Below are 17,561 nucleotides of genomic sequence, written 5' to 3' on the forward strand. Positions count from 1 at the left end.
TCATTTTCGTTGCTGCTTATACTGGATGCAGAGATTGGTGAGAACTTCCACAGCGTCATCAATTTGTTTTTCACCTTTCATTTTTATTTTCTTGTTCACTTGTTTAAGTTTTTCCCTCAACTCTTTAACGTTTCCCTCCACCAAAACATTTTTGATAACCTTGGCAACCTCTTCTCTATTGAGCTTCCCATTTTCATCCCTTTGAATCTCCAAAGCAGTCCCGAGCTCAACAGCCATCCTTGCGTGAGCAGGCTGGTCAAGATGCATAGGCAAGGCTATGATTGGTACCTCAAAGTGCACGCTTTCTAACACCGAGTTCCATCCGCAATGACTCAAAAACACTCCAACGTTCTGGTGCCTTAAAATCTTTGCTTGGGGTGCCCATTTTTCTACCATTAACCCTCTCTCCTTCACTCTCCCTAGAAATCCTTTTGGCAATGCCTCATTTATACTCCTTTCTTCCCCCTCCGGGAACCTAATCACCCATATGAAATTAACCCCACTCAGCTCTAAACCATATGCCAATTCCTCCATGTCATCTGGGCTCAAGTAATACTCGCTCCCAAAAGACACATACAGAGTTGATAGTTCCTCCTTCTTTTCTAGCCATTCCATGATCTTAGGATCGTCTCCCTCGACGATGTGGATCAACGGTCCAATGGGTACCATCTTCTTCTTGGATAGCTGAGAGAGGTAACCAATATACTTCCCATCAATCTCCTCGCAGCTGTTGACCAATACAATCTCCGAAGATTTCTCAATCCCCTTGAATATGAACCCAGACTCCCACGGCACGCTGAGGCTCTTCCTCTCGTGATCCCGAGAATAGATTGCCGGAAATGGGAAAGGCTGGGAGGTGCCCTTGTAGGTATAAGTGGTGTGGTAGAAGTAGGAGAACGCCGAGGATCCTATGATGAGGTAATTGACGGCCGGAATGTTACGCGACGAGGCGACATCCGGGAGCCAGGGTTGGAACCCGTCGAAGATTATTAAATCCGGAGAACAGTAATCTAATATGGCTGGGAAGGTGGATCTAGCTGCCTGGAAGGCTTGAAAGAGAGAGTGGAGGAGGTGCTTGGGCAGCCCTTTTGTGGTGTGGTTGTGAGGAGGGAGGTCGTCGCCGGAGGGCAAACGGAGTTCGACGAGTTCGATGTTGTCGTCCAGAACTGGATTGTTTCGTTTGATGTTGTCGAGGATGGCTGGGGTTGAGTGAAAGTAGATCTTAAAGTTTCTCTGGGAGAGCTTTTTGGCGAGTTCAAAGTAAGGGGTTACATGGCCGTATGCTAACCATGGAAAAATAAGTACTTTCAGTTTCAGAGGACTTCTTGTTTGGTTTCTATATTCCATGGTTAAGATATGATATGATGATGAAGTATGCGATTTTTACGACTGCAATATGCTTGTATATATAGAGGTGGCATAGGTGTTTTTCCGTTTATTTTAATACAAATTGTGATTATCACTAAAGAAAAGTAATCAATTATGATTATATACTTTTCAGTGTAATAACAACAAAAAACTCCCTAACTACTATGTAGTGTAATTGCACATTTGTTACTGTACTGTTCTAAATGGGTGGTCACAAATCAAACAACGCTAATAGGACATTGATTCTTTGAACTGAAAAAAGGTCGAACCACGCACGGTAGAAGGAGATTGATTCTGGCAAATTATTGTGTGGACCACGGTTCAAAACGACAATATTTTTTTGTTAAAAAAATGGAGTTAATTTCATTTTCGGTCTTAGATTTATAGGTGACTTTATTAGAACATCAATTTTTGGTCCTACTATTTTATTGTTGACGGAGACTAGAAATGGTCATGTCACAATAATACTATGACCAAATGTGGATGTTCTAATAAAAAATGACTAAAAGTGGGCTGCCACCTATAAATTTATGATTAAAAAAGGTATTAACTCTTAAAAAAATGTATTTTATGTATTAGAATAATATACTTTTTGTGTTATAATAATGTACTTTATGTGTTAGAATAATGAAATTTCAAGGGTAAGATAATGTATTTTATGAGTTAGAATAATGTACTTTATGTGTTAAACTATTGTATTTTATGAGTTAGAATGATGTACATTATGTATTAGAATAAAATATTTTATAATATAGAATAATGTACTTTATATGTTTTTAGACCGTGGTCCACACAGCTTTGTGAACCATTGTCCACGAAATAATGATTGATTTATTATTTGAGCTGAAAAAGGTTGAGAAAGTATAGAACATATACTAACTTGTAAAGAATTATAATTATTTAAAAAAAAAACTCTAAATCACCAGCAAAAACTAATGAAATATTGATACAATTCATGAAATCATAAAAAAAATGTCACATCTATTATTGTATTCTAATTGTATCATTTTATATGTGCTATACAAGATATCAAGTCATTGCTCAAATTATATATGTACAATAAAATTTTTGTAATGTCTAATTTACCATTTTTAGAAAAAAAAAAATTTGTATATATTTAGATATTATAGTAACAGTTCTATTAAATATTAAAAAATTCAAATTCAAAAAAATAAGAAATTATTTTTAATATTAAAGAAAAATTGATTTCACCAAGCTAAGTTATAGTAATAGATAGGACTTATAAAATACGAAAGAGGAATAATTAAAAAATTTTATTGAGAGGCAAAGTGCTGTCCAAATTGATTTTTCTATATGAGAGGGAGTTACAACTCCCGACCTCTCTTAACAGGGCGTTTGGTTGGAGGGAGTTTGAATTTCCTTCCCACTTAATTCCAAAGGTCATAAAATTCCTTAGTTTGGTTGGAAGGAATTGCAATTCTCCCATTTTCATGGAATTAAAATCCCATGTCCCCCTGGTATTTTAATTTCTGTGATTTTAGGAAGAAAAAAAGCTAGTGATGAGACAAAATTATCCCTCCTTTTATTTAACCTAAAATTAATACCACAACAATAATTGGCACTTTGGACTTTATACTACTTATTCCATTTCAATTGCCATGTATACCAAACATTGGAATTAAAATTCCCAGTAATTCTATTCCCGTAAACCAAACACTGAAATTTAAATTCTCACTTTATTCCCAGTAATTCATCTCCCATGAAATTGCAATTCTTTTCCCACGTAATTCCCCCCTTCCAACCAAACGCCCTGTAAGGGTTGAGAGTACATGACCACTCATACCAACCGAATACTTGTAATTTGAGAGGTTCACAACAATTTAATTCCTTGTATAAATTCAACATTATTAAAATGGATATAGTAATAAAAGTAATAGGGAAATTTACTAAAATATGCCTTCTGGTATTGAATTTCAAAAATAAAATAAAATTAATGTGTTGCATGTTTTCGGATTTGGTATATATATATATATATGTACGCCTTTAAATTATTTTTTCTTTAATATTTGTACGACTTTAAATTATTTAGTACTGAATGGACCAACTAAATTTAATAAACAATAATTCCTATTTCGACTAAAATTTGTTACCAGATACAAATATACAATGTCAGAACATATGTGGGGGGGGGGGGGGGGGGGTTGGGTCATGGGTGGGTTAGTCTTGAGATCAAATTTTCAATGTTTATCTAGCTTTTGTGTTACAATTAAGGTTCTAACTTAAAAGTATTAATTATTCAGTGCTTTCAATTTTAATATACAAAAAAGAAAATATTACTTAAAAGATGATTACTTGGGCTCGGTTGTTTATTTAGGAGCTTATACCTTATTTTAAGCTACTAATATTTGATAATGTTCTCAAAATAAGCTCATAACTTCCTAATTTTTTTTTTCATCTTTATCCTTATTATATTAAAGAAATGACATAATTTACCCTTCCCAATTAAAACCCTTTTCTCTTCTCCTTTATCTCCAACTTTCACCACAAATAATAATAATAATAATAATAATAATAATAATAATAATAATAATAATAATAATAATAATAATATTGTTATTATTATTATTATTATTATTATTATTATTATTATTATTATTATTATATTTGCAACAATATTGCTACTTCATTATGATATGCTAGATCATGATTATGCTAATAGTTTTATTTTAAAATGTTAATTTTTTTAAAGATAAAATATTAAATTTTAATATGTAAACAAACTAATTTAAATTTTATGAAGATATCCTTTTTAGTGTTTTTACATTTATCAGCTTATCAAAAAACTAATGTTACTAAACACTTTCAATCATAACAGCTAGCTTGACAGCTCTTCAATTTTCATCTCCGAACTTATTGCTTTTCAGCTTTCAACTAGGTTTGCCAAACAGAGCCATTGCTTGATAAAAAAAAGTGTCATATCATATTAACATATTTTAAAAGTGAAATTTTGTCATGTTGTGCATCATTAAAGAAAATATACAATTATAATTATATAATTATTAGATCAATTAAAACAACAATATTGAGAAAAGAAAGAAAATGGTTTGTTTTTGTTTTTGTTTTATATATATATATATATATATATATATATATATATATATATATATATATATATTAATGTATTACGCTCTATATTATACATTTAAAAATATAAATATTTACACAGACAATAGAATAAATGTTTCCCCTATTCTGGTTGAAATATGATCGGTTACAGAGTAAAGTAAGGAAAGTAAAAATTGACAATTAGGACGTTTAGTATAATCTATTAGCTCCTACCTAACAGGGAGGTTGAAATTTTGGTTGAACACTTATGTGATAGAAGACCAATGGATTTCTGATGTGAAAGGCAAATATCGTGGACAAGGGTTGACGGCAAATTAATGGTCCACGCAATATTATGTGGACTATAACAAAAAATACATTTTTAATATGCTAAATGTACATTATTTTTGTACTAAATGTATATTATACAATATAATGTACACTCAGAACAAAAATAATGTACATCCCCTGAATACAATGTACATTATTTTTGTATTGAATATACATTATTTTTATACTGAGTGTACATTATTTTACAGTAGACAAAATATGGTCCTTACAACTTGTGTGGACCATGGTCCACACAATAATTATTGAGGGTTCACCCTCACCTTATATAGAGTAAGAGTATAGACCCTTTTTCAAATTGAGGTTTTATATTAATTGTCAACTAGTACATTATATCATTGATTGATGATATACGGTAAATTATTATGTGGATCATGAATATCAAAAACACTTTTAATATATTAAAAGTACATTATTTTTGTACTGAAGGTACATTATATAAAATAATGTACCCTTAGTATATTAAAAATGTACTTTCAAATAATGTACATTACGTACATAAATAATGTACCTTTTTAGTATATTAAAAATATACTTTTTATTTATGGTCCACACAATTGTGTGTACCATGGTCAATGCAATAATGATTGATGATATACGGCAAATTATTGTATGGACCATGGTCCACACAATGTTATGTGGACCATAACAAAAAGTACATTTCTAATATACTAAATGTACATTATTTTTGTACTGAATGTACATTATACAATATAATGTAAACTCAGAACAAAAATAATGTATATCTCCTGTATACAATATACATTATTTTTGTACTGAATGTACATTATTTTATAGTAGACAAAATATGGTCTACACAACTTGTGTGGACCATGGTCCATACAATAATGATTGATGATATACTAGGTTGACTAAATAAATTGGATCAATGAAGCCCAAGAGGGAGGCCCAACATGATACATCAGAGTAGTTTCGATATGATTAGACTTATTATTCTTAACTAGTATTTTCGCCCGTGCGATGCACGGAATTGATTTGTTATAATATATTAAAAATATTTTGATTGATATATAATTATTTAAATTAGAACATCAAATATTATATAGTGCAATTGAAGATATGATTTGGATAATTTATGTGTTTTGATGTTATCATTGTTTGTATTTGAGCAAATAATTACTCAAATTAATAGCTAATGTGTAAATGTACTCATGCGGTGCTGCAACTTTGGAGATTTTATTTATCATTGTTTATTATTTTTTTAATTTTTTTTATTTTTATAAATTAGGCAAATGTGTTCATTCTCTAGCAACTCAATTATAGGAATGAATTGCTATCTTAATTCATTTGTATGGAATATATATATATATATATATATATATATATATATATATATATATATATATATATATATATATATATATATATATATATTTGTCTAGATATATAGAAATTTTGTCATTTAAAAAAACATAATATAAACGATTGTATTTACACATTATTGAAACATCTTTGTAGACGACATTGGTAGTAACAACACAATCTTGTCCATCATCGTATAGAGCTAACACCTTCAGTCCATCAGGATTGGTGACTCGGACGAAAAATATATAATGGTAGAGTATTAGTCAATTAGCGATCCTTTTATATTTTAAGTCAATTAGTAATATCAAATTCATTTTCAACAAATTATTCTTTTATATTTTTAGTCAATTAGAATATCATATGCAGTGATATTTTTACCTAATTTTTATTCTATTTTTAATTGATGATGTATAATATTATTGAAATATTTTCGCTCCATTTTTAATTTATCTTTAATATTGTTTAAAATATGCATTTACCATTTATGATGTAGAATTATTATTGAATATTTTCGTCAAATTTTAGTTTCAGTTCCATTTTTAATTAAAATGCAATTATCTAACCATTTATTTTTTTTTCATTTTAATCAATTATGGATAATTTTTTTATTTGCAGTCAACTATTAGTATTCATTTCTTTTTATATTTTCAGTCAATCTGTAATGTCATATTCATTTTCAGCAAATTATTGTTTTTTTATTTTCAATCAATTAGTCAATTAGTCAATTAGCCAATTAAAATATCTGATGCAGTGATATTTTTACCCAATTTTCATTCCATTTTTAATTGATGATGTAGAATATTATTATTAAAATATTTCTGTTTCATTTTTAATTTACCTTTACTATTGTTTAAAATATGTCTTTACTATTGATGATGTAGAATATTATTATTTAAATATTTGCTTTTCATTTTTAATTTCCATTTCATTATTTTTTAAAATTGTGAAAGATTTATGACATAATTGTGATTTGATGTATTATACTGTATAATATTATTGTGAAAAATTAAAATGCAATGATCTGACTATTTCCTTTTCTATTTTAGTCAATTATGGATCATCTTTATTTTCAATCAATTATTAATATTCATTTCCTTTTCCAATTAACCTAACTTCAATTCCTTTTTTTTCATTTTTAATTTTCAGTGAATTATTAATATTCATTTCTTTTTCCAATTAACCTAATTTTCATTACATTTTTAATTGATGATGTAGAATATTATTGTGAAATATTTATGTTCTTTTTTTTTTCATTCTTTATTTAATTTACATTTACTATTTACTATTGTTTGGGCAGAAAATCATGTAAATAGGATTTTGTTTTTAATTATAGTATAGAGTTGATCGTGAGGTTGTAGCATATATATATATGAATTGGTTATATTATAAATTGTTAAATTGGTTATATAGGGTATTATGTTAGTATGTGAGAGCATTGAATATGGAAACAATATTACCAAGATTTTAGTTAATTTCTATTTTACATTTGCTTACAAAATAAGTTGTATTAAATTAGTTGGTGATAAACATTCAAAAATTCTACACGGTAATACCATACATAATATTACCAATTATGCTATTATGTTATTACCTAATTAATTAACGTCATTTCTACACGGTATTATAAATACGTAAAAAAAAAAATACAGAGAATTTACAAACAATAATGTTACCAAAAATATTATTATATTATAGAATATAACTAATATGTCTTTTCTATATGGTATTATGTTATTACGTTAATACGTAAATATGGAAATAATATTATCAAGATTTTAGTTAATATCCATTTTACATTTGCTTACAAAATAAGCTTTATTAAATTAGTTGGTAAAAATACAGCTACGCATGAAAGATGAATTCAATCTAAAAATGACAGTTTATAGTTATGTATGTGCACATGCACACATAAAGATGATGAGTTTTGTTCATATGAAGATAAGATAGTACTGATGTAGGTTGATTATTTGTAATATATCTGGAAGTAAAATTTGAGCTCTAAGATTATATAGGGCACTATTTGATCCTAAATCAATAAATAATTAGTTATATACACATTTAGCAGTACCAATATTATTACTAATACTTTATATATATCTGCAGTATTGAACCTTTAATGTGAGATAAGAAAGAAATAAGTAGTTAAATGATGCCTTTATTTGGATGCACTGAGACTATTACAATGCTCCATCACTTTGCAAATATGTACAACTTTGGCTTTATTTTATACTTTAGATTATACTTTGCTTATCCTTTGGATTTTAATGTATTATTTTAAGTTAATTTATTTATTAACATTAAAAAAATACATTTTAAAGGGTGACAATTTATACTAATAAATCATTTTCAAAAGTGGCAAAAGATGATTAGAAAATTTGATGCCACTGCATCAATTTAAAAAAAAATGTTTTATTGCTACTGTTTACCTCAATCATCTCATAAATATCAATAATGTTTCTTAGAGGGGTCTAATCAACACATAAACTGAAAACAAAAAAAAAATGACAATCATAAACAAAATATGTACAAAAATAAATGATAAAAACATTATGATAATGATTAAAGACATAATAAATTTACCTTTCCAGAAAATCACTAAACTCTGGAAATCTTGATTAAAAATGTGTTGTGTATCAAGAGTTACGTAACGTGACATAACCAGCTAATCAAAAAGAACATTCATTACTTGTCCTTATTCAAACACTTTCAAATATAAAGAAAAATTAAAACACTTGTGTTTAGATTAACTCTTCGTATCATTCTTAACTCTACAAAATTGCATTAGAACAACCATAAGATTTGCAAGGCCAGAATTAAAAAAAGGTTTCAACTCTTTGTATATGTTGATCTCACATTGTAGCCTTCAATTGATTATCCCTTTAAACAAATAAACTACTTAATAAAAAATACATATACAAAATACAATAAAAATAACAAAATTAGATAATTTAATTTGTATCCACGTACAATTAGGAAATCAATAAGTTAGGAAGGCTTCCCTGCAATGATCTTATCCACGGGGAGTATATCTCAACGACCCTACCAATAAGATCATTGCAGGGAAGCCTTCCTAACTTATTGATTTTCTAATTGTACGTGGATACAAAGGATTGAAGACTTCCCGCACAATATGAGGATTTTACTTACATGAGGAGGTTCGTTTCACTATACCCACTCGAGAAGAAAATCTAGAAAACCCACGGTAAGATGAGGAGGTTCATTTAACAATGTAGCGGATCGTTGATGTCGCTCAGACCCGACCGATTGGACCTGTCCTACCGTGCTGGAAGCTGCAGAGCGCCTCCTCAAGGCCCTACGACATGATCACTCGCCTAGAGACCGAGCCCCTGCCACAGCGGACCCCTCCAGGCATGAATACATGTAGAGAGCATACAACCAGGACCGATCACCCGAGAGAACACAGGGATCTGGTCCCTATCACCGAGCAACAAGGGCAAAATAATCTGCCAAATAGGACCCGTGGAGAAGGTTAGGCTTAACCCGTGGTGGGTCCACGAAGGACCTACTTGTAGGCAAGAACCAGGGTTCAACATGGAATCCCTAAAAGTGCGACTACGGGGATGGTTCTACCCCGCAGACATAAGGGCAGCCATGTACGAGGAATTCCTCCACCTAAAACAGGGGATGGCCACGATCATGGAATATCACAAACGATTTCTCGAGCTAGCTCGTTTCGCGCCCGAATTGATGCCTACAGAAACGACCAAGATAGAGAAATTTGTGACGGACCTCAACTTTGATGCCCGAAAGGCTCTAATCGTAAGCAAACCCCGAACCCTTAACGAAGCTTACACCAGCGCCACCGACCTCTACCGGATCCAACTTCGACAACGAGAAGTTTAGGAATAGATCCGTAAGAGGAACACGGGAGGCGGGGTGTAACACCCCGTGTTACGGCCTCTAACCCAAACAAATTATTTCATTACTTACCCTAAAAATTAAAGAGAATTAAATTTCATCAATTAATTAGGAAGGGTCCACCATAGACCATGGACCCTTATCCCTAAACCAAACCCTTAGTCCTATAAGGAATAGAATTAGTAAATCCGTACCATTCAGACCCTAATTAGGACTCTTAGATATATAAATAGGGACATGAGGAGGCACCTAGAATTCGCACCACAATAGATTCCACCACACAAGAATTCCCAAGAATTCCCCTATCACCAAACGTAGGAGAAATCAAGAAGAGGAGATCTTAGAGAAAGAATCTTAGTAGCCAAGGATTCTAATTAAGGCTACGAGGTAACCCATGTCTCAACAAAACCTATTTTCCTTGCTATAATCTTCTTCTTTGGCTCCTTCTCTATGCTTGTGTCTTGATAAATGTTTTATGATGATTATGATATAATCTTGATGTTGATGAGAAGATCTTATGTGTTGATCTTGATAATCTTGATGATTATAATAGGATCTTGATAATTGTGTGTTGTTCTTGATAAATCTTGATGTTCTTGATTTTAAAGATAAGATTATGATTTTGTGATTTGAATATGATTAGAGCCTAGGTTAAATCATGAATTACGTATTGTGATATTCTTGGTATATTTGGGGGGGATTTCGCAAGTTCGGGTATTGATTATGTTTACAAGTCATGCTAGGATGTGTTCAATATGATTCTTAGTTTTGATCCATTATTTGACTACGTGGTGTCGTCGTTTAAGTTTAAAAGTGTCTAAACATGGTTTCGGGTTTCATAAAAGACCTCGGGACCCAAGTATTAAAAAAGAGTCAGTGGGAGGTAGGTGGGGGTAGGGGAACCCGCCACCTACCCGCTGCCCCTAAAGGGGCGTCGTCGGCAGCGGGCAGGCGACTGCCCGCCGGGCACCCGCTGCCCAGCATCTCGTCGCCGGCGGGTGGTCCTCCACCCGCTAGAAATTCCCAAGTGGGAAGGTGGTTTTTCCCGTTTGATGTTTCCTCGACCATCGTGGTGTCCTAACGGACTCCGTTTATCGTGCCTGAGTCTAGTTTGAAGTTTCGGGTACCGTTCGCAGGATAAAAGAGTCTTATGTATTGCATGCTAGTTGAATTGGTATCCCGTGGACCTAGGCGAAAGATGTATGAACCCCTTAGGATTATTCCTAGAGTATGGATGACCACGCATAAGTTTATTATACGTTTTCTCTCCCCTTTCCCAATGTGCTACTGTGGGTTGCATGTGCTTGCTATGTGTTATGTGTGCATGATACCCCAATTTGGTTGCGATCAAATTGGCTATACAGGCAGTTGGATGGATTGGGAACCATACCAAGTGTTAACCAGACCGGTTGCAATCGTTCAGGTATATAAATATTATATAGGGTTGCGGTCCACCGTTTGGTTGCGATCAAATGTTTTACATGAGCTGCGGTTCATAATCTGGTTGCGATCAAAAATACACTTTTGGGCTCCGGTCCACCGTTTGGTTGCGATCAAACGTTATGATGAGCTGCGGTTCATCGGTTGGTTGCGATCAACCCCTTCGTGTTGCGATACAAGGAAGGGTACTGCGGGGCCGTGTTAGCGCTATATGCGCTGACCCTCATGTATGGGCGTGCGATTGGTCCTGTGGCGCCACCAAAGTGTGCTTATGTGTTCAGATAATGATTGAATAATGATGTGGATGATGTGACCTTAGGATATATGCTAGTATCTTGATATGCATGATTATAACTGTTGATTATGCTTGTCCCTACTTGTTGAGTCTATTCTCGATTTTAAAACTAGAGTCTCCCAGTATATATCTTCCGGCTTCAAAATGGTTTTCCTATATATATATATATATATATATATATATATATATATATATATATATATATATATATATATATATATATATATATATATATATATATATATATATATATATATATATACCTATATTGTATTTTAACGCGTTGGAGTGGGTTACCAGCATTATTCGCTGAACAGATATATTTGGCTTTCAGGCACAGATGAGTAGCTCCGGAGCGCGTTAGAGGACCGAGGCTTCGATATATACTTTTCCTTTCGGCCTGCGTGCCATGATGATGTATTGACATTGCTTTGAGGATATTTAGTTAGTATAGCCTGTGCATCTGAGTTCTCCAGCTCAGATGTGGCATAGCACCCCAAACTCTTATGTTTAGTGTGCTCTGTTTTGGGATTTAATAATAGAAATACCTTCCTATTATAAGTTTTGAAAGTTTTAAATTTTAGGGGTGTTACAGTTGGTATCAGAGCCTAAGTTTGACCCTAGGATAAGACTCTTAAGATAAGACTTTAGGACATTAAGCTTGAACTCTAGATTGTGAGCCTACCTATCATTACATAACTTCCCCCTCACTCGATTCTGCACTTAATTTAAAGAATTCCCCCCTACGATTATCGCATCAAGGTAAGGGTACAACACACTAACTCATCATTACAATAAACATTGGCCCTGTAGACCATCAGCATGGCACCAAATAGAAGGCAATCAATGACCCCCGAACCCACCACTCACGATTCTCTGGCTCAGACTCTACAACAACTGACTCAGGTCGCCTAGAAACTGAGTGATGTAGTTCTCCGCAACAACAACCGACCACCACCACCACCAAACGGGAACTCGGATGTCACTCGGCAAGTCTCAAATCATCGGCCACCCATCTTCTCGGGGGAAGAGGACCCCACAATCCTCGGACAATGGATTAGAACCTTCGACAAAATCCTCAGGTTAGTGGAATGCCCAGAAGAGCGCCACGTAGAAATAGCCTCGTTCTACTTCGGACACGAGGCCGACCTTTGGTGGATCCACGAGGGGCCCACTTACAGACAAGAACCGGGATTCAATTGGGAAAGCCTAAAGACACGACTACGAGAACGGTTCTACCCTGCACACGTGAGAGCAACCATGTACGAGGAATTCCTCCACTTAAAACAAGGGATGGCCACTGTCATGGAGTACCACAAACGGTTCCTCGAACTTGCCCGTTTCGCACCCGAATTGGTCCCTACAGAGACGACCAAGATAGAAAAGTTTGTGTCGGGCCTCAACTTCGAAGCCCGTAAAGCCCTAATCGTGAGCGGACCCCGAACCCTCAACGAAGCTTACTCCAGTGTCGCCAACGTCTATTGAATCCAACTACCACAACGTGGAGTCCAGGAACAGATTCGTAAGAGGAACATGGGAGGTGGGGCACCAACTGTGAAAAGAACAAGAAACGACACTAACACAAGGCCAAGCAACTCAGTTGGCCAAGGGCCACACCTGGGAAACAACGAAATTAATATGAGACCCTTCCTTTGCCGAAGATGCAACAAAGACCATAGAGGCAAGGACTGCATGGGAAACCCCTGGCGATGCTTCAACTGCGGGGGAGAAGGACACAAGTCTTTCCAATGCACTCAACCCCCGAACTTGCGCCCTACAGTCATGGGCCAACACGGGGGCGCAAACAATCAAGGGAATTACAATGCTCCTGGAAAAGTATTCGTCATGAGCCGCACTCAGGCCGATCTTGAAGACGAGGGCAACTTCAACGAAGAAAACGTGGCCCCAGGAGACGAGGACCCCGCAAATCAACCAGAAGAAAACCTGAGAGAAGAATTCTGCTTAGGATGATCAGTGAACCCCCTGTAAACCACCCTCATAGTAAAACCACTTGTTTAGTTTAGTTATTTAGAAATTATTATGAATAAGAGAAAAGGGCAATTAAATTAGCATGAAAAGAAGGACTAAAACATCCCCACGAACCCAAGAGTCGCAAAATCAACACACAATGGGGGCAAAAGTTCAACAAAAGGAGCCGGTCAAACCTATTACCACTTTGGGTCAAAGGAAGGATGAGAAAAGACCCAAAAGATGCACAACAAAGAAGACTAATGTTATCAATGGGGATTGAACCCTAGACTCCCACTTATAAAACCAAGTTCCTAACCACTAAGCTATGAGTGTTTCTTAAAACCTTAAGGGAACACTCCCTTCTTAAACCCCGCTAAGTCCCTAAAACCCACAAAACTCCCAAATCAAAAAACCCTTATTCCTCCTCTCCCTCTCCCTCACTCACCCTCTCTCTCTCTCACTCACCCTCTCTCTCTCTCTCTCTCTCTCTCTCTCTCTCTCTCTCTCTCTCTCTTCCCCGCCACAAAATCGCCGACGCCCCTCACCTCCACAACTGACCGCCGCGCAGCCATCCAACCGTCGACGATCGCCACCTTGCTCCCGCCGACGACCGCCACTGCCCCCCACACGCCTGCCGTCGTCGACCCGGACGCCGCCCGTCGCTCGCCCACTGCCACGCAACACCCGGACGCCGCCCGTCGCTCTCTCGCTGCCAACGTAACCTCCTGTTCTTCCCAGGTCAGCCGCACCCTCGCCGTCCGAAACTGAGCTGCATCGCCGCCTCACCGCCGGAAAATCTTCGCCGGAGCCTTGCTGGAAAGACATCACCGGGAAAAAAAACCACCTTGCGGAAGCTCGCAATGTCGAAGAAGCTCGTTGGGATCCGAACCCCGGAATGGAATGACGCCGACTACACGGTGATCGGAGGTAAAGCCCTCGAACCCGACCAATTCTCTACGGAATTGGTGGATATGCTTAACTTCCAAGGGCTTATGGATACCTATGTCACAATCGAAGGAGATACGTACCCCGAGTTGGTGAAAGAGTTCTATCGCCACTTGGTAGTCGTCAAACAGGGTGACAAGTTTGAAATCACCACCAAGGTCCAGGGCAAAGAAATAGTGCTCTCCGAAGGCCGCCTGGCCAAACTCCTGAAACTGACCACCACGGGTGTGTCAGACTACGACCGGAAGGCATGGATTAGTACCCAAGGCACGGGGTACGAGGATTACCTCGGGTACCTACTAAGAAAGGAAGATGGCTTCAACTCGGCCACCCGACCAAACAGGAAATGGCTAACTTTCGAACAAAAGTTGCTAGTCATGATGGTAACTGACAGCTTGTTGCCCACAAACAACAAAAGCAAAGGCGTGGGGAGTTTAGAGTGCACCTTTGCCTACCTTCTGAAACACAAAGTCAAGTTCAATCTACTTGCCCTTATGCTAAAACACATGGAATTTTGCAAGCCTAGCAACCGGCTTAGTCTACCTTACAGGATGATCCTAAGGTAGATCATGGAAAAGAAAGGGGTGGACCTAAGCCACACGGAAGTCAAACCCGTAAGCGGGATGATTTTCAATGCCCAGAACCTCCGCCGCAACGACATCTACCATATCGGAGGGGGACAATACATCACCCTCGAGGAGGTTTGCCTAAAGTCCACGGAGGAACAGCGAGAGTTGGTTGATCAGTTAGAAATCTCCAACAAGAAACTAAGGCGGGCAATGCAAGAATGTGGGGAAAAAGAAGAACAAGAGGAACAGGAAGAAGATAGCGAGCCTAACCCAACTGCATCCGCACAAGAGAGAGATAATCCGGGGGGCCAAGATGAAAGAACCGTCAATGAGTGCATCCTCGCTCAACTCACCCGGCAAAACCAGATCATGGATGAAGGGTTCTCATCCCTAATCCACGCAACACACGCGTTGGATCGGAGAGTGGCGGCTATCGAGGCCATGTTGGGCACACGCGGGGCAACTAGCTCGGGAACAGAAAACCAAGGTAGACCCAAACTTTCCAAACACCACCTCACCAAGCTCCACTCTACCCCCAGCAAAAAACGACACGTGGAGCCACGCTTCCTAATCAGGAGACCAAAATACGTGACGTCCAGGGGTGAAAGAATGGATCCACACACCGGCTTCGGGGACGAAGCCTCTTGTAAGGGGGGGAGGGTGTAACACCCCGTGTTATGGCCTCTAACCCAAACCAATTATTTAATTACTTACACTAAAAAGAGAATTAAATTCCATCAATTAATTAGGAAGGGTCCACCATAGACCATGGACCCTTATCCCTAAACCAAACCCTTAGTCCTATAAGGAATAGAATTATTAAACCCGTACCATTCAGACCCTAATTAGGACTCTTAGATATACAAATAGGGACATGAGGAGGCACCTAGAATTCACACCACAATAGATTCCACCACACAAGAATTACCAAGAATTCCCCTATCACCAAACGTAGGAGAAATCAAGAAGAGGATATCTTAGAGAAAGAACCTTAGTAGCCAAGGATTCTAATTAAGGCTAAGAGGTAACCCATGTCTCAACAAAACCTATTTTCCTTGCTAAAATATTCTTCTTTGGCTCCTTCTCTATGCTTGTGTCTTGATAAATCTTTTATGATGATTATGATATAATCTTGATGTTGATGAGATGATCTTATGTGTTGATCTTGATAATCTTGATGATTATAAGAGGATCTTGATAATTGTGTGTTGTTCTTGATAAATCTTGATGTTTTTTATTTTAAAGATAAGATTATGATTTTGTGATTTGAATATGATTAGAGCCCTAGGTTAAATCATGAATTACGTATTGTGATATTCTTGGTATATTTGGGGGGGATTTCGCAAGTTCGGGTATTGATTATGTTTACAAGTCATGCTAGGATGTGTTCAATATGATTCTTGGTTTTGATCCATTATTTGACTACGTGGTGTCGTCGTTTACGTTTAAAAGTGTCTAAACATGGTTTCAGGTTCCACAAAAGACCCCGGGACCCAATTATTGAAAAAGAGTCAATGGGGGTAGGGGAACCCCGCCACCTACCCGCTGCCCCTAAAGGGGCGTCGTCGGCAGCGGGCAGGCGACTGCCCGCCGGGCACCCGCTGCCCAGCATCTCGCCGCCGGGTTAAGCTTAGTGTAATGCTTGTTATCAATAAAAGCAAGGTTAATTATGTTTACTTACTTGAGTCTTTCAATTTGTGGCATGGTAGACTAGGTCATGTTAATTTCAATTCTATACGTAGATTAATTAACATGCACTATATTCCTAATTTTAAATTAACACACATAACAAGTGTGAAATTTGTGTTGAGGCAAAACTAACAAAAATACCTTTCAAATCGGTTTAAAGGTCAACTGAACCACTACAATTAATCCATATTGATTTGTGCGATTTTAGATCGATACAAACGAGAGGTGGTAATAAGTATTTTATCACGTTTATCACGATAGCACACGATACTGATATGTGTATTTTCTTAAGAGCAAAGATGAAGTCGTTGATAAATTCGTTCTTTATAAGAACGAAGTAGAAAACCAACTTAATCGGCGGATTAAGAAGGTTAGAAGCGATAGAGGTGGTGAGTACGAAGCACCAATTGGTGACTTTTGTGCAAGTGTAGGTATCATACATGAGCGTAAGACAACTTACGCACCTCAATCGAACGGTGTTGCTGAATGAAAGAATCGCACATTGAAAGATATGATGAATGCGATGCTTATAAGTTTGGGCCTACCTCAAGGTATGTGGGGTGGGGCAATTTTGACAAGTAATTACCTTTTAAACGGGGTTGCCGGTGTCCATGCCCCATAAGGAAAGGAGATCCGTCCTAGCAACTCTATTCATGTTTGTTGTT

The 17,561-nt window shown here is 36.3% G+C and overlaps 1 protein-coding gene across 1 annotated transcript; it reads right to left on the reverse strand.

The window, feature by feature from the left end:
• On the reverse strand, window positions 1-1,347 carry LOC109192858 (beta-D-glucosyl crocetin beta-1,6-glucosyltransferase-like). The gene has a single exon (XM_019343565.1). It carries the CDS (start codon window positions 1,345-1,347, stop codon window positions 1-3), a length of 1,347 nt encoding a protein of 448 aa, XP_019199110.1.
• Window positions 1,348-17,561: the final 16,214 nt, after the last annotated feature.

Source organism: Ipomoea nil, unplaced genomic scaffold, assembly GCF_001879475.1.
Source record: "Ipomoea nil cultivar Tokyo-kokei standard unplaced genomic scaffold, Asagao_1.1 scaffold0216, whole genome shotgun sequence".
Lineage (NCBI taxonomy): Eukaryota > Viridiplantae > Streptophyta > Magnoliopsida > Solanales > Convolvulaceae > Ipomoea > Ipomoea nil.

Excerpts from the sequence above, each read along its gene's own strand:
- LOC109192858 (XM_019343565.1), bottom strand. The coding sequence starts at position 1,347 with ATGGAATATAGAAACCAAACAAGAAGTCCTCTGAAACTGAAAGTACTT.